The following is a 14,015-nucleotide window of genomic DNA, read 5'->3' as shown; positions in this document are numbered from 1 at the left end:
GTAGAATAATAAAGTTCCACTTAGGCTTCAACTCCAGCCAATCATTTTTTGTGTGATTCCCATGAACAATGTTATAAATTAAGTGAGAGTTGCCACATTCAATTACAACAAGATGTCTGTTTACTTGTTATTGTGAGTCACAAAAAAACGAAACTGCCTGGAATTTCACAACAAATTTTGGCCCTGGACTCAAAAGTATCTTGTTTGTCTTTTTTAAACGAAAAACACACACAAATGAGAGTTGTACAATGAAGCAGGCAAGATAAAATAAATCATCCAGGTGTTTCCTTTAAAATATGTGCATTGAGCAAATTTGAAATCCAAGAGTTTACAGAAAAATTTAAACAGTTAGGGCCTGATCCTAGAGACGCTGAGTGCTCCTATCTCCCACTGAATAAGGAAGCACTCTGACTTGAAGGATCAAGCTAGCTGTCCTTGAAAATTGGAGCTTTGTTATTTCCAATTGGAAAGTATATTTGATCATATGCTAACACCATCTACCTCAGGAAAATTATGTTTGCCGAGTATACCATAAACTGTGAACGGGGGGGGGAGGGAATATGAAGTATGTATTTGCCTTCCTTGTCATAAGGCTGTATTTTACATTGTAATCTGAAAGCTTCTTGAACCGTTACAGACTCTTTCTTTTCACTTCACTTGTTCTTTTGACTAATTCCCAGTAATACTGCCTTAGGCTATAAGATGCACATTCTGCATTCAAGTTATGAATTTTGTTTACTTCATATCTTGAATGTGGAGGTTTTCTAACACCTTCCTATTTGCATTTTTAACATATTGCTTAACTCTTTCAGGTCCTTTAAGTTCAAGTAACTTTACAAAACCATTCCCCCACCCTTCCAGCCCCCCTTCTGATAAAAGTGTAGTTCTCTTGATAAAGCACTGTTTAAACAGACACACTGATGGTTAACAAAGTTACCTCTTTGGATGTAAATCCTGGAACCAGCCTTGCCACACTGTCCCAGTTGATAGGCTGAGGGACACCGATTAAAGAGTACAGGATCATGTCCAAAACCATTTGATTGTTATCATATGGAAAGTTATTGTTTTCTGAGTATCCTCGACTCATCTTTTGGCACTAAAAGCTAGAGAGGCAAATGTTGTAAATATGTATACATAAAGACCCAGAAAGTTTAATACGGCTCATGTTTCACAGCAGCAATAATTGCGTGATCAGTTAAAGTACAATACACATTAATGGCAGCACTACTGTTACTATACAAAGTCAAGTACTAATACTACTACTTAAATAAATCATACAGACATCTATGCAGCCCAGATTCCATTAAAAAAAGCACAACTGCAAAGTAGTTTGTTTCAGTTCCAACAGGTTTTTATCCTGATCAATACCTTAAGTAGTTCTATCATAAAAAAACCCCCAAAAGATTCAACTTGATTTAGGGTTAAAAAGAACATTAATTAAACTACAGCAGGAAGTGGCAATATTTAGAAATGTTAAGGCATTTGATAAAAGAAGACAACAGATGTTATTCTGAAGATACCAAGATGAGTCATACTATAGTTTGACATCTAAATCTAAAAGGAGAAAACTATTCCTCAATAGGGAACATGCAGTGTTATTAATCATCTCCTCTTCCTTCAAGTATGAATGAGTGAGTAGATTAAATAGGAGACCATTCAGAAAAATCAGCAAGATGGTGGGTACCATTAATTCTTATTACAGGTTACAGGGAGTTCAGCTGGGTTTTTTTAAAAATATAAACCTGACAACAGTAATATAAAGTTATTAGCAAAAAATTGAGACACTGATTTTTCTAATTAGGTAGTAAATAGGAAAGAGAGGAATCAGTATAACAGCTACTGTATAAAAAGTAGAGAAAATAGTCTTTTAATTTAAGGTGTAGATACGAATGAGTAGCGTATTATACTGATATACAATTACTTATTGCAGCACATGCTTTGGCCACGGAAAGTAAATTAAGGTAAGCTTATGTAGAGGGAGTAGCTATTAAAATAGATATTCCAGCACTTAAAGTGGAAATACTAGCAACTGATGGGATCCACAAAGTGGAGATTAATAAGAAAGAAAACTGGACAAAACTTGCATGATGCGCAGTAGTTTCAAACAATACTAAACTCATCCAGTTAAAAACTTGGTAAATAAGTGCTTTACCGTCCAATCACATGCTTATATGCCTACAGGGTAGGCCCAGTTATTTCAGACTCTCCATTAATTCTGCATGCCCAATCTAAGATATCTACAACTTGACTTTTCAGATGTTCTGAAGCACCCACAGCTCTGAAGTCAATGGGAGCTGCAGCTCTCAGCAACTCTGAAAATCAGGTCCTATGGGTTTCCACTTGAGCATCAAGGAACTGAGGCATACAATTCAATTAGTGAACAATTTTGAAAAATGTTGGCCTTAGTTATTATGATTGTCAATTTTGGTAATTTTTGATTCTTCTATACCACTGCCTCCTGCAAGCGGCACCCCAAGTTGTAAGTATATTCAAAAGGAGCCTGGTGGGGGAAAGAGTTTAGAACTAAGATTTTCAAATGCAACTAATAATTTTGGGTGCCCAACTGAGATACCTTAAGAAGGTCTGATTTACAGGAAGTGTTGGCCACCCACTCTCTGAAAATCAGGTCCTGTCAAGGTGCCTCAAATTGGGCACCTAAAAATTGAGGCACTCAAAATTACTAGTCATAGCTGAAAATCTTAATCTTGGGTTATAAATAATATGGCAATGGGAGGAGAGAAGATAGCCAAGAGCTATGACTATGGAGAATCCTCAGAAGGCTGCAGTTGGATGTAGTCTCAATGGACTTGCTTGCTACAGGGAAAGTCCTGTAAGAGTTGCTTCCTTTGCCCCACACTTACTTTTCTAGTAGCTAAAAGAGGATTTCCTACAAACTTGTGCTGCAGTAGTAGGTAGCCCACTGATTTCATTTCAGAGTATATAAGCAATAAGGCATAACGTTTTGCCAGAAATTTGAACTGGTAAAACAAAAAAACAAAAAAACCCCAACATGTAACAGAGGAAGTGTTTATGTTGTGGGGAAAAGTAAATGAATTTGTAGAAAGTATTTGGAAAAAGAAACAAACTGGAATAATTTTCTTAGGTTCAGAATATTCATCAAAAGAAAATTTAGAGAGAAAGTTGATTTTTGTTTTCAAGGTAGCTTTGTTTGAGAAAAAAAACCAGGAAGTCATATATAGTTTTTTCTCTGAAATGTAGCACTTGCAAGAAGTCCCAAATTAACAGCTATGGAAAATATTTAGCTAAAGAGCAGAGGTACCTTATAAGCAATAGCTGTCAAAACTTTCCTATGCAGGACTGCCAGTGTGTTTCAGCACTGTTCCAGAATTGCAACCTTTAGGAGTAAAAGTAGTTCAGTCTCCATGTCCAATCAATAATTGGCCTTCATTCTCCGAATACTGTCAAAATTGTGATGATTTTTTTTTGTTTAATTCAGACCTTTCTCCATTAGTGAATGGACAGAAACCAATAGAAACCATTGAATATTGCATAAGAAGTTACCAAAAGGGATGACCAAGGCCAAATCTGAATCAATGAGGTGAATGGTTATTAGATATTAAGCCTGTCTCCTGTGCTATCCAGTCTACCCTTAGCTGACAGTTAAAAAAAAAAATCTGTCTGAATGACAGCAGGGTAAAGGTGCAGGAACAAGCTTTATTCTCTATAAAGTCAAGATGTAAGTATCGCTTATGGTTAGGCTTAATAAAAATACAATCATTATTGATATGGATAGCCTATAAACGTGCTCCCTCATAAAGGTTATTCCTATTGTATAAATATACTATATATTCAGGTGCAGAGATAGAGGAACAGTGGTTATTCTCATTAAGTTATTCTTAATAACAGTAGTTATTCTCATTTGCAAGAGTTCTACAATTTATAGGAAACAAAACCACAATGGGTTATAGTAGTCTTAACATTTTACTAGTAATAACGGTGAAGCAACTCAACAGTGCAATTATGACAGGTACTCCAAGAGGCAGTGACATTTCTTGAGAAGCATGAAGGTTTTGTTTATCAAGTATGCACTTTTCTATTTTAGTATTAACTGGAGCCTAGATTTGGCTATCCATGCAAATACCCTAGATGAGGACCTGTTTTGGTCATAAAATGACTAGGAATGGGACTACAGTCTTAGCCACAAACTAAACACAGGTTAAACAGCATAACCAAATGACAACGAGTCAGTGTTAGAATTAGAACAGTTCCCAATCCTGAATGGATTAGATTAAGCCCCATGCTCTAATTTCTTTCTTTCATACACAACACTGACATGTGCTGCCCTATGGGAAGTATCACAGTCAAATAAATATAGCTACTTAAATCTGCATGTGCAATAATCAAAATACAAACAACTACTGCTGTTTGAATTAAATGCTCATTCTGATCATATACAAAGAGCTGGGCCATACATGGCTCACCATACAGGCAAATGAATGAGCTTGGATATTGTATGCATGTAGTATGATATTAAGTCTCAGTATTTACTTCCTATTTTGGAATTAGCACACATTGTGCTTGCCATTGTGGGTTCTCCAACACTGTTCTATTGTTGTATAATAAATCTTGTAAAAGCCATAGCTAAAGCCATGTTCAAGACTACTTCCTTTTGCAGCAATGGTACACACTTTATTATAGGCCTTGTCCAGGTTGCATCTCTTAAAGTATCACCACTCTCTAGAGATGACACTGCATCTTTGTGTTCTGCACAGCCTACACTACTGCAAGTGAAGATCAACTTAAAAAAAAAACAATGCCACAAATAAGGTAAGTGAGACATAGCAGTTATGGGTGTGGCACAAAGTTTTAAAACCACTTAGACTAGTACATTAAATACACACAGAAAGAAGGCAACTTCAGAAAGGTATAGAAGGTTTACTTACAGTTAGGGAAATCATAGAATACCAGGGTTGGAAGGGTCCTCAGGAGGACATCTAGTCCAACCCCCTGCTCAAAGCAGGACGAATCCCCAATTTTTGCCCCAGATCCCAAATGGCCTCCTCAGGGATTTAACTCACAACCCTGGGTTTAGCAGGCCAATGCTCAAACCACTGAGCTATGTGGAGAATCATGTAAGACTAAAATTTTAAAAAAATATGGAGACAAATCCTTGGTATGGAAAGAAGACAAAGCACAATTCTAGGACTGGGATTTAAGCATTTCCATGCAAAGAATTTACTAGAGTTGCAGAGGATTTTCTTTTTCTTTCCTTTTTTTTTGGGGGGGGGGGGCGGTGCAGGGATTTTTTGTATACTATATGTTTAATTAGGAAGTATTAACACATTTAAAAATCCTTGCCAGGTAAATATCAGAAACAATAAGAATTAAAAAATCAATCTGTTGTTTAAAGAGACATTAGTCAACAGACTTCTCTATTTAACAGGGTGTTATGACCATATTACAGTACGAGCATCCTTAAAACATCTATGACATGTCATTTCTAATATTTTATTAAGTTGAGTGACATTTCTGATTACACATATTTAACAGACCAGGCATGTCTATGAAATGTTTAGTATTCAAAAAAATTGGGCAGGTGTGCTGGTTTGTTTTTTTTTTTTTTTTTTTGGGGGGGGGGGGGCAGGTGAAGGTACTTTCTGAGTACTGAATAAAAGATAAAATATTTAAGTATTTATTTGTCCTCCATCTATTTTTCTGGGTACAAAATTAGTGTGTTAGTTTTACCACAACCACCCCACCTCCCAGGGGCCCCTGTCACGGAAGCAGGGACCCCAAGACTGACGAACCACACCCCGAATTGTGAGGCTCGCTCAGCGGTGCCCAGCAGGTGGGCGGGGCGGGCCCAGGGGCAGCGTCCCCTGGAGGGCGAGGCGGGTGCTCAGCGCCTCCTGCCCAGCAGGAAAGAGGCGCTGAAAGGAGGGAGAGGCTGGGAGTCGGTTACCTGGGGCCCGATCCGGGCGGCAGCAGGAGGATGCGGACCTCTGGGTTTGAAGCCACTGAGGAGCTCGGCGAGCCCCAGCGCCGCGCTAGGCTAGGATGGAGAGGACCAAGAAGGCGCTTCCTGGGGGAGGCAAGAATCCAGGCAGAGCGTTACCGCAGCTCGGCCACAGACTCAGCGTCTCCCCCGACCTCGGCCTCGCCCAGACGCAGCTTGCCACAGTCCGCCCGCATGCCCGCCACCATCTCCCAGCAGCTCCGGCGCCGGGAGCCGCTGGCCGCGCAGAGGCCGCTCAGCGACCCACCCCACCTGCCACGCCCGGGACACTGGCAGCCCCCGACAGAGGACAGCCAATGGGTGGTGAGGCGCGGCCTTCCCCAGAGAGGCGGGCCTTGGCGTGCGGTGTCACGGGGTCGAGTCTCCGCCCCCTTCCCCCGCCTTGTCGCAGTGCAGCGGCTCCGCCCTACCCCCAGCGTCTGGTCTCCTAGCAACGAGCCGCGCAAGGCGACGCCGGGCTGGGGGCCGCCGTCTGAGGCAGGTGGCCGGGGCGGGCGGGGCTGCTCCCTTCCCTACCCAGGGCTGGAGGAGATGAGACCCCCCCAATCCGCTCGCCCCGGGGCCCCAGCCCTGTCTCGGCGTGACGTCACGCCATCCTCCATCGGCACTTCAGCGTGATGTCGCTATCAGCATGACGTCACCCCACCACTCGACGTCACCCGCCTCACCGCCACCTCAGTGCGATGTCACCCAACCAACCAGCCCTGTACCTGGGCATGACGTCACCCCAGCAGCCAACCTCACAGCGCGACAAAATCCTAACCTGTACATGTGCTGTTCCAAAAACCGATTGGTCTCAATTTCACCACTACCACCAGGATGGCTCTGGGTAAAAGACACATTTTCAGCTCCTGTGGAGGCGTTATTGTCCTCCCAGGACCTAAATGCGATCCCCTTTCCTGCACAGAAGAGAGAGTTGGCACCTCATGTCCTGGAAGTGGGGAGAGGACAGACAGGCTGTAGATGTATGTACATTGCCCCTTCCCATCCCAGCTAGTAGTGGTGAATCTGCCAGTGGAGAATTCCCTGAGGACTTCATTAACTTTCGCTTGGGTCCCCCTGGGTGATTTCAGGGGCAGTGGAGCATGGGAAAGCCATATTGCCTGGAAACAGCTGGAAGAAAGAGATCCCTGCATCTGCACAGAAGCTAGGCCCTTGCAGGCAGGCCTGTGCTTTTAGCAGATTTCTCCAGTTTTGTGCAGTTTTTGTTAGCCTGATTCTTAGAGGGCTGGTTTATTATAGGGTCCACCAATGATCTGACCAGAATATCCTTAGGTTCTTCTCCCAAAATTAGACTACAGGATTAGAGAATGTAGAGCAGTGGTTCTCCAACTTTTGTACCAGTGACCCCTTTCACATAGCAAGCCTCTGAGTGCGACCCTTATAAATTAAAAACACTTATTTATATATTTAACACCATTATAAATGCTAGAGGAAAAGCAGGGTTTGGGGTGAAGGCTGACAGCTCACGACCCCCCATGTAATAACCTTGCAACCCCTTTAGGGGTCCCACCCCCGAGTTTGAGGACCCCGATGTAGAAAGTTCAATACCTTGTACCGACCATTGGAGTGTGTGGCAAGAACATTCACGCTGAGGACAGAGACAGGCTGCAGAGATTTTTATTAAAGGAAAAGTTATCAAAGCTCCAAACCACAGAATCAGAAAGTAGTAATACAGTTCGAACGGTACCAGTGGTGAGCTGGAGCCGGTTCGCACCAGTTCGCGTGAACCGGTTGTTAAATTTTGAAGCCGGTTTAGAACTGGTTGTTAAAGGGGTGGGCAAACTCTGGCCCGCGGGCCACATCCGGCCCGCAGGACCGTCCTATCCTGCCCGCCTGAGCTCTCGGCTGGGGAGGCTCCCCTGAGAATCCCTTTTAAATTTTTACTCACCCAGCAGCGCTCCGGGTCTTCGGTGACACTTCGGCGGCGGGCCCTTCAGTCGCTCCGGGTCTTCAGTGGCACTTCGGCGGCAGGTCCTTTGGTGCCGCCGAAGACCCGTAGCAACTGAAGGACCTGCCGCCGAAGTGCTGCCGAAGACCCGGAGCGACTGAAGGAACCGGTTCTTCAGCTTTTGGCAGCTCATCACTGAGTGGTACCCATGGTACCATTCCTTGCAGAAGTTACTTAGACTAGCATATCCATAGCCTTCCTTTAGATAAGAGACAGCCTAGTCTTTGGCATGTCACAGTGAGTCTGATGTTCCAGGTTCCTCAATGCTGAGATGCTGGAGATAAGGGCTAGATTAGAGTAGCTAAGGTATACTTAAAAGTAAAACTAACAGCTAAACAAAAGGAACTAACAAACTGAATGCTAAAAGATGTAACTCCTCATGGTGGTTTACCCTCTTAAAGGGTCTTGGCACTATCCTGAATATTCATGTCAGTGCCCCACCTTCCATGACCAAGTCTCATTTCCTTATCCACATAAATCTTAGGGTACACTTAATCTATAGAACATAAGAACGGCCATACTGGGTCAGACCAATGGTCCATCCAGCCCAGTATCTTGTCTTCCAACAGTGGCCAATGCCAGGTGCTTACGATGGAATGAACAGAATAGGTAATCATCAAGTCAAGTGATCTGTTGCCCATTCCTAGCTTCTGGCAAACAGAGGCTAGGGACACCTCAGAGCATTGTTTTGCATCCCTGTCCATTGTGGCTAATAGCCATTGATGGACCTAGCCCCCATGCACTTATCTAGTTCTTTTTTGAACCCTGTTATAGTCTTGGCCTTCACAACATCCTCTGGCAGAGAGTTCCACAGGTGGACTGTGTGTTGTGTGTAGAAACACTTCCTTTTGTTCGTTTTAAACCTGCTGCCTATTAATTTCATTTGGTGACCCCTAGTTCTTGTGTCATAAGAAAAAGTAAACAACACTTCCTTATTTACTTTCTCTACACCAGTCATGAGTTTATAGACCTCTATCATATCCCCCTTTAATCGTCTCTTTTCAAGACCGAAAAGTCCCAATCTTATTCATCTCTCCTCATATGGAAGCTGTTCCATACCCCTGATCATTTTTGTTGCCCTTTTCTGAACCTTTCCCAGTTCCAATATATCTTTTTTGAGATGGAGCGACCAGATCTGCGTGCAATAAGAGGCCTTCCTTTTATTGCTGGTGTGACTGTTGGAATTCAAGAAAGAGAAAAGACACTTGTCAGTAGATCTATTCAGGTGAGAGATTTTCCTTTCCTGGTTTGAATTTATCTAGAAAAATCAGTAAAATATAATGGTTTCTACTGTAAGGAAAAGAATAATTGCTGCAGTTGTTGGGCATGATTACACTATGGCTTGAATCATGCTATCATATCAACAACTGTCAGGAAGACCATTTTCTGATATGGTGGTTGTTATACTAGTTTAGTATTGTTTCCCTGTCCAGAGTGGACATGCTACTCAAAGTAAGGTATAGATTTCCCTGAACAAGATAGTAAATGTAGGTGATGTGCTTCTCTTAGCTGTAAAAAGATGCAGAAAGGACAATATTTACTACAAAATTGAGCTACATAAGTTGATGTATCATGTTATCAAGTTAGGAGTAAAAATGATTTGCAGTAAGCAAGATTGGATATGAGTATAAATTCTACTGAAGAAATTAAAAAAAAATCAGAGAATATATTAGGGAAAATATAGAGTGCTGCACTACTACACATCACTGGTAAAAGGCTATGGTTTATGGAAATGGGCAAACAACTTTTCCAAGATCGTTGGAAATCTGATTCAGCCCATATACTCCACTCATAGCAGGTGGCTCATGTTCATGAATAACTAGAGAGCCACTGAAACAGCTACATTTTGCCTTACCATGATGTTGATTTCTACTAATAGCAAGGTGATACTGCTTCGATCAGCTTTAACTTGCTATCATTTTTCTGTAGTAATGTTTTTTTCTGGGTTCATATATATAGTACTACACCTTTGCTATGTCTCCTAAGTATCCTCAGTGCACACACCCCTTTGGAACGTATAGGTCTTCTAAAGGTCTTATTTTTATGGCAACATTTGTCTTATAAGTTGTTGTAGCAGCCATGCCAAGGAGGTGGTTTTTGTGTTAAATTTTGAGCCAGGTTTTGCTGCACATTTTGGTATGCAAGCTATGGGAGCATATGTTAGGTAGTTACTATGCAATATAGTTGTAGCCATGTCAGTCCAGGATATTAGAGAGACAAGGTGGGTGAGGTAATATCTTTTATTGGACAAGCTTCTGTTGGTGAGAGAAACAAGCTTTCGAGCCGCACAGAGCTGACCTGAAGAAGAGCTCTGTGTAGCTCGAAAACTTCTCTCTCTCACCAACAGAAGTTGGTCCAATAAATTACCTCACCCACCTTGTGTCTCAGGTAATTACTAGTCATCTTGTGGACAGGGCATCTGAAAGTGTTTTGAATATCAGAATTAAAACATATTAGTGACTTGAATCACTATAGCTCATTTTGTATAGTACTCACCCTCTGTGCTTTTTTCTTTTTTTTTTTTTTTTAAATTGTATTACATTTTTACTTCTGTTCATTCTTTGGATGAAATCCTGGCTCCATTGAAGTCAATGGCAAAACTACCATTGACTTCAGTGGGGCCAGGATTTCACCCTTTGTGTTTTTAATTTTTCAAGGAACTGCTAGTGTTTATCCTTTAGGTCAAATGTGAATTATAATTTTAATAAGGTTTGTAACTAGTTAGCGACAAGGCTAGTTCCAAACACAGTTGGTATTCAAACAACATGGTTAATACTTGGTTAGTAATGGCAACAGGTAACAATGTTTTGCCCTCACCAGATGCCCAAGGTGGGGTTGTCTATCTGTAACAGTTCAACACATTGTTTATTTGTAGATTGGACCCACTAACCATGCCTCTGTTACAAGTTTGGCAGGTCTTCCTTCCTCCAGCTCGTTTTGTGGCACCACATTCTAAGTGCACTGCCCCACATGCTGTTGGTGTTAGTCTGTGGGCATGTACTACATGCTCTCTATCCCCTCATGAGGCATTATGAGATTTTCCCAGAAGGAACTGGGACAAACTGAGTTAGGAAGTATGGGTGACATGAACACATAAAGATGGTTGACTCATTTGTTGCATTGTGAAAAAAGCTATAGTATGCACAGACATCACCTGTTTTTGTTATAAATGGGTTAGATAAGAATGTCATGAACAGTTACAAAATCATCATTGCATTTTTAGTGTAGACGGGGCCTTACTAATTACATTTTATTAATGCTAAACAGAATTGTTGGTAGTATGTTAGTTTTTTATATACGTAATAAAAATGATGAAAATGTAAAATACTTTGTGTGTGTATAAAAGAATGCAGCACATGAGTAGCATTATGGGTTATATCAATGATACTTTTTAATTGGCTCGTCCCACTTGGTCCATCTTTTTCTCATTAGTTCAGCTGTTAAATTTATGGTGCAGCAAGTCTTTCCATTTCTCTCAATTCTTTAAACTCTACACTATATTTATCAGTGAGAAAGGAACGGAGTTTGAAGTAGCAACTATGAGAACATCACTGGGAGTTTTTATCGATTTAAAGATGAGGCAAAATTCTAGATTTCTTTAAGGCTCCCTGTAATGTGATATTATAAGTAGGTTGAAGGGCAGTACTGGAAAATATTGATGATTAAAAGTCCTATGTTTTCAAGTAGCAAAAATGGTCTTGGAGAAATGTATAGCAATATGTACTTTGTAAACTGGAATGCAGTATGTGTAACAAGGATCCCATTTACCATACATCTCTACCATGCAATTTGAGGGACCTTGTTACAAAATAGTAACCCATAGACATGGTTAAAACTTGGTTTGGTATTTCGTGTAGATAGAACCATGGATTTGTACGGTGCTACAGATCTGGACCTTTGCAGGACTGTAGAATGACTCAGAAGCATGATTAAAAATGTAGTTTATTCCCATCTACACTGCAACTTTGAACTTTGGTGTAATTGCGGCAGGGGTCTACTGTGTTGTAACCAGATCCTGTACCATGGAAATTTACAGCTGGAAATGTGATCTTCGTTGCTTAGAAATTGCAGTATGAACTGGACAAAATATATGATGGATACTCAAAAAGAAAAGGAGTACTTGTGGCACCTTAGAGACTAACCAATTTATTTGAGCATAAACTTTCGTGAGCTACCAGATGTATTTTCCACAGTATGCATCCGATGAAGTGAGCTGTAGCTCACGAAAGCTTATGCTCAAATAAATTGGTTAGTCTCTAAGGTGCCACAAGTACTCCTTTTCTTTTTGCGAATACAGACTAACACGGCTGTTACTCTGAAACCTGTCATGATGGATACTGTTTGCTATTATTTAATTAAAAACCTTATTGAACATTTTAAAGTAGAAATACAACTTTCTTTAAAATAGTCATGTTACAACATTGTTGAAGGATATTTTTCATACAGCATAATTTTGTTTTCAAGATCAAATGAATGGATTAGCACTTCATAGAATATTTGTTGTATTATTGCATCTTCTATATTTCTTTGTATCAGAGTTTGATGTTCACTGTTTGTAACTGGATAGGCATCTTTACATGAAGAAAATAGCTATCTGGAAAAAATTAGAATCTTGCAGAAAGAAAATCTCCAACTCAAAGTTGCCCTAAAAGAAAAAGATTCAACAATGTCTAGGTTCATGAAAGTAACTGAGGACAAGGTACTGAAAATTCAAACCCATTTGTCTTTGTAATGGAGTTAGTCTAATATTTGTTCAATTTATCTTAACACCAGTGTGCCTTGGTTTGGAGAAGGAAAGAAAATCTTGCATTCCCATCAGTAATGAAATGTGTTAATTCTGTAGCTAATTATTAATAGCACAATAAAACTTAACTCTACTTTTGATACTGTAGAGCATATTACAATTGGCCCTGTGCTTCTGTGATGCTTTGTCAGGCTGTGACTCACCTTATTACCCCTCTGCCTTCAGCAAGAGAGAGACATGCTGCTGCTTAACCGGTTTGAGCTTCTTGATACCTCCAGTCTGTTAGCCACCCAAACAATCTCCTCTGGGCATGCTAGCCCTCACTTTGCTTTGCAGGTTAATAATAGGTACACACCACTCCCTGAACCCCTTTGAAGTGTTTTCCTATAATATCCAGACCCTGTCATTGGTTACTCACAGAAATATTGCGTTTGCCATCCCCAAAGAGACAGTGTACACATCAGCTTGTTTGAGTCAACAGAGGATCAGCTACTATATAACCTCACATCACTGAGATATATTTGTTATCAAAGGCTAAGACATAAGAGATAGTGAGTAAACAGAACAATGGAAACAGAAAGGTTACATATAAAACAAAATCAATACGTGCTTCCTTGAGATCAAACTTAACTTTAACAGGCTAAACATTGTCTAAAATAAATCTAATCTCACCCAAAGTCATCTTGCAGCATTTCCAACCACGGCAAGTTGGGATCCCATTTTCAAGAATGTAATCACACTGACTGATCACTTCCTCAGGTGCAGGATAAAGAGGTATCCTTTTGCCATCTCTTTATATTCTCCTCTGATCCCCAAGTCAGACTGATGGCCCAGGATTTATTCCTGGTGTGTTCCATTGCATTGGCTTACAATGCTTTATTTACATGTGAACTGAGGCAGACAGGTTAATATTAGGGCTGTCAATTAATTGCAGTTAATGCATGTGATTAATGCAAAACAAATTAACTAGATTTAAAAATAATAGTCATGATTAATTGCAGTTTTAATCCCACTGTTAAACAATAATAGAATACCAATTTAAACTTATTATAAATATTTTTGGATGTTTTTCTACATTTTCAAATATATTGATTTCAATTACAAAACAGAATACAAATTGTAGTATCTCACTGGTATCTGTACCTACATTTCACAATGCTATTAAAGATCAGTGTGATGCTGGCTTTCATTTAAGAGCTTACATGACATCATTTATGGATAAATACTATTAAAGTGGTATGCTACATGTAGTTCATCAGGCCTGACAGGAGTTACTGTTACAGAACAATAAAAGAAAAGGAGTACTTGTGGCACCTTAGAGACTAACCAATTTATTTGAGCAT

General features: G+C 40.5%; 1 protein-coding gene across 8 annotated transcripts in view; it reads right to left on the bottom strand.

Moving 5' to 3' along the window:
* SANBR (SANT and BTB domain regulator of CSR) overlaps positions 1-13,662 on the bottom strand; it is a 54,978-nt gene extending 41,316 nt beyond the window's left edge. For 2 of the 8 annotated variants that reach the window (XM_043543898.1, XM_043543899.1), the window contains exons 1-2: positions 5,924-6,267; positions 938-1,103 (exon numbers count right to left, since the gene is read on the bottom strand). In XM_043543898.1, coding sequence (XP_043399833.1) covers positions 938-1,087 — 150 coding nt within the window. In that variant the 5' untranslated portion in view covers positions 1,088-1,103; positions 5,924-6,267. Of the gene's footprint in view, positions 1-937; positions 1,104-3,280; positions 3,356-5,923; positions 6,295-13,344 lie in introns of those variants that run through there. The other 6 variants (XM_037895988.2, XM_043543900.1, XM_037895992.2 and 3 more) reach the window with 6 other exon arrangements.
* Between the last annotated feature and the right edge of the window lie 353 nt (positions 13,663-14,015).

This window comes from Chelonia mydas, chromosome 3, assembly GCF_015237465.2.
Source record: "Chelonia mydas isolate rCheMyd1 chromosome 3, rCheMyd1.pri.v2, whole genome shotgun sequence".
NCBI lineage: Eukaryota > Metazoa > Chordata > Testudines > Cheloniidae > Chelonia > Chelonia mydas.
Note: the sequence above shows the minus strand (reverse complement) of the source record. Positions and strands in the feature narration are given on the sequence as shown.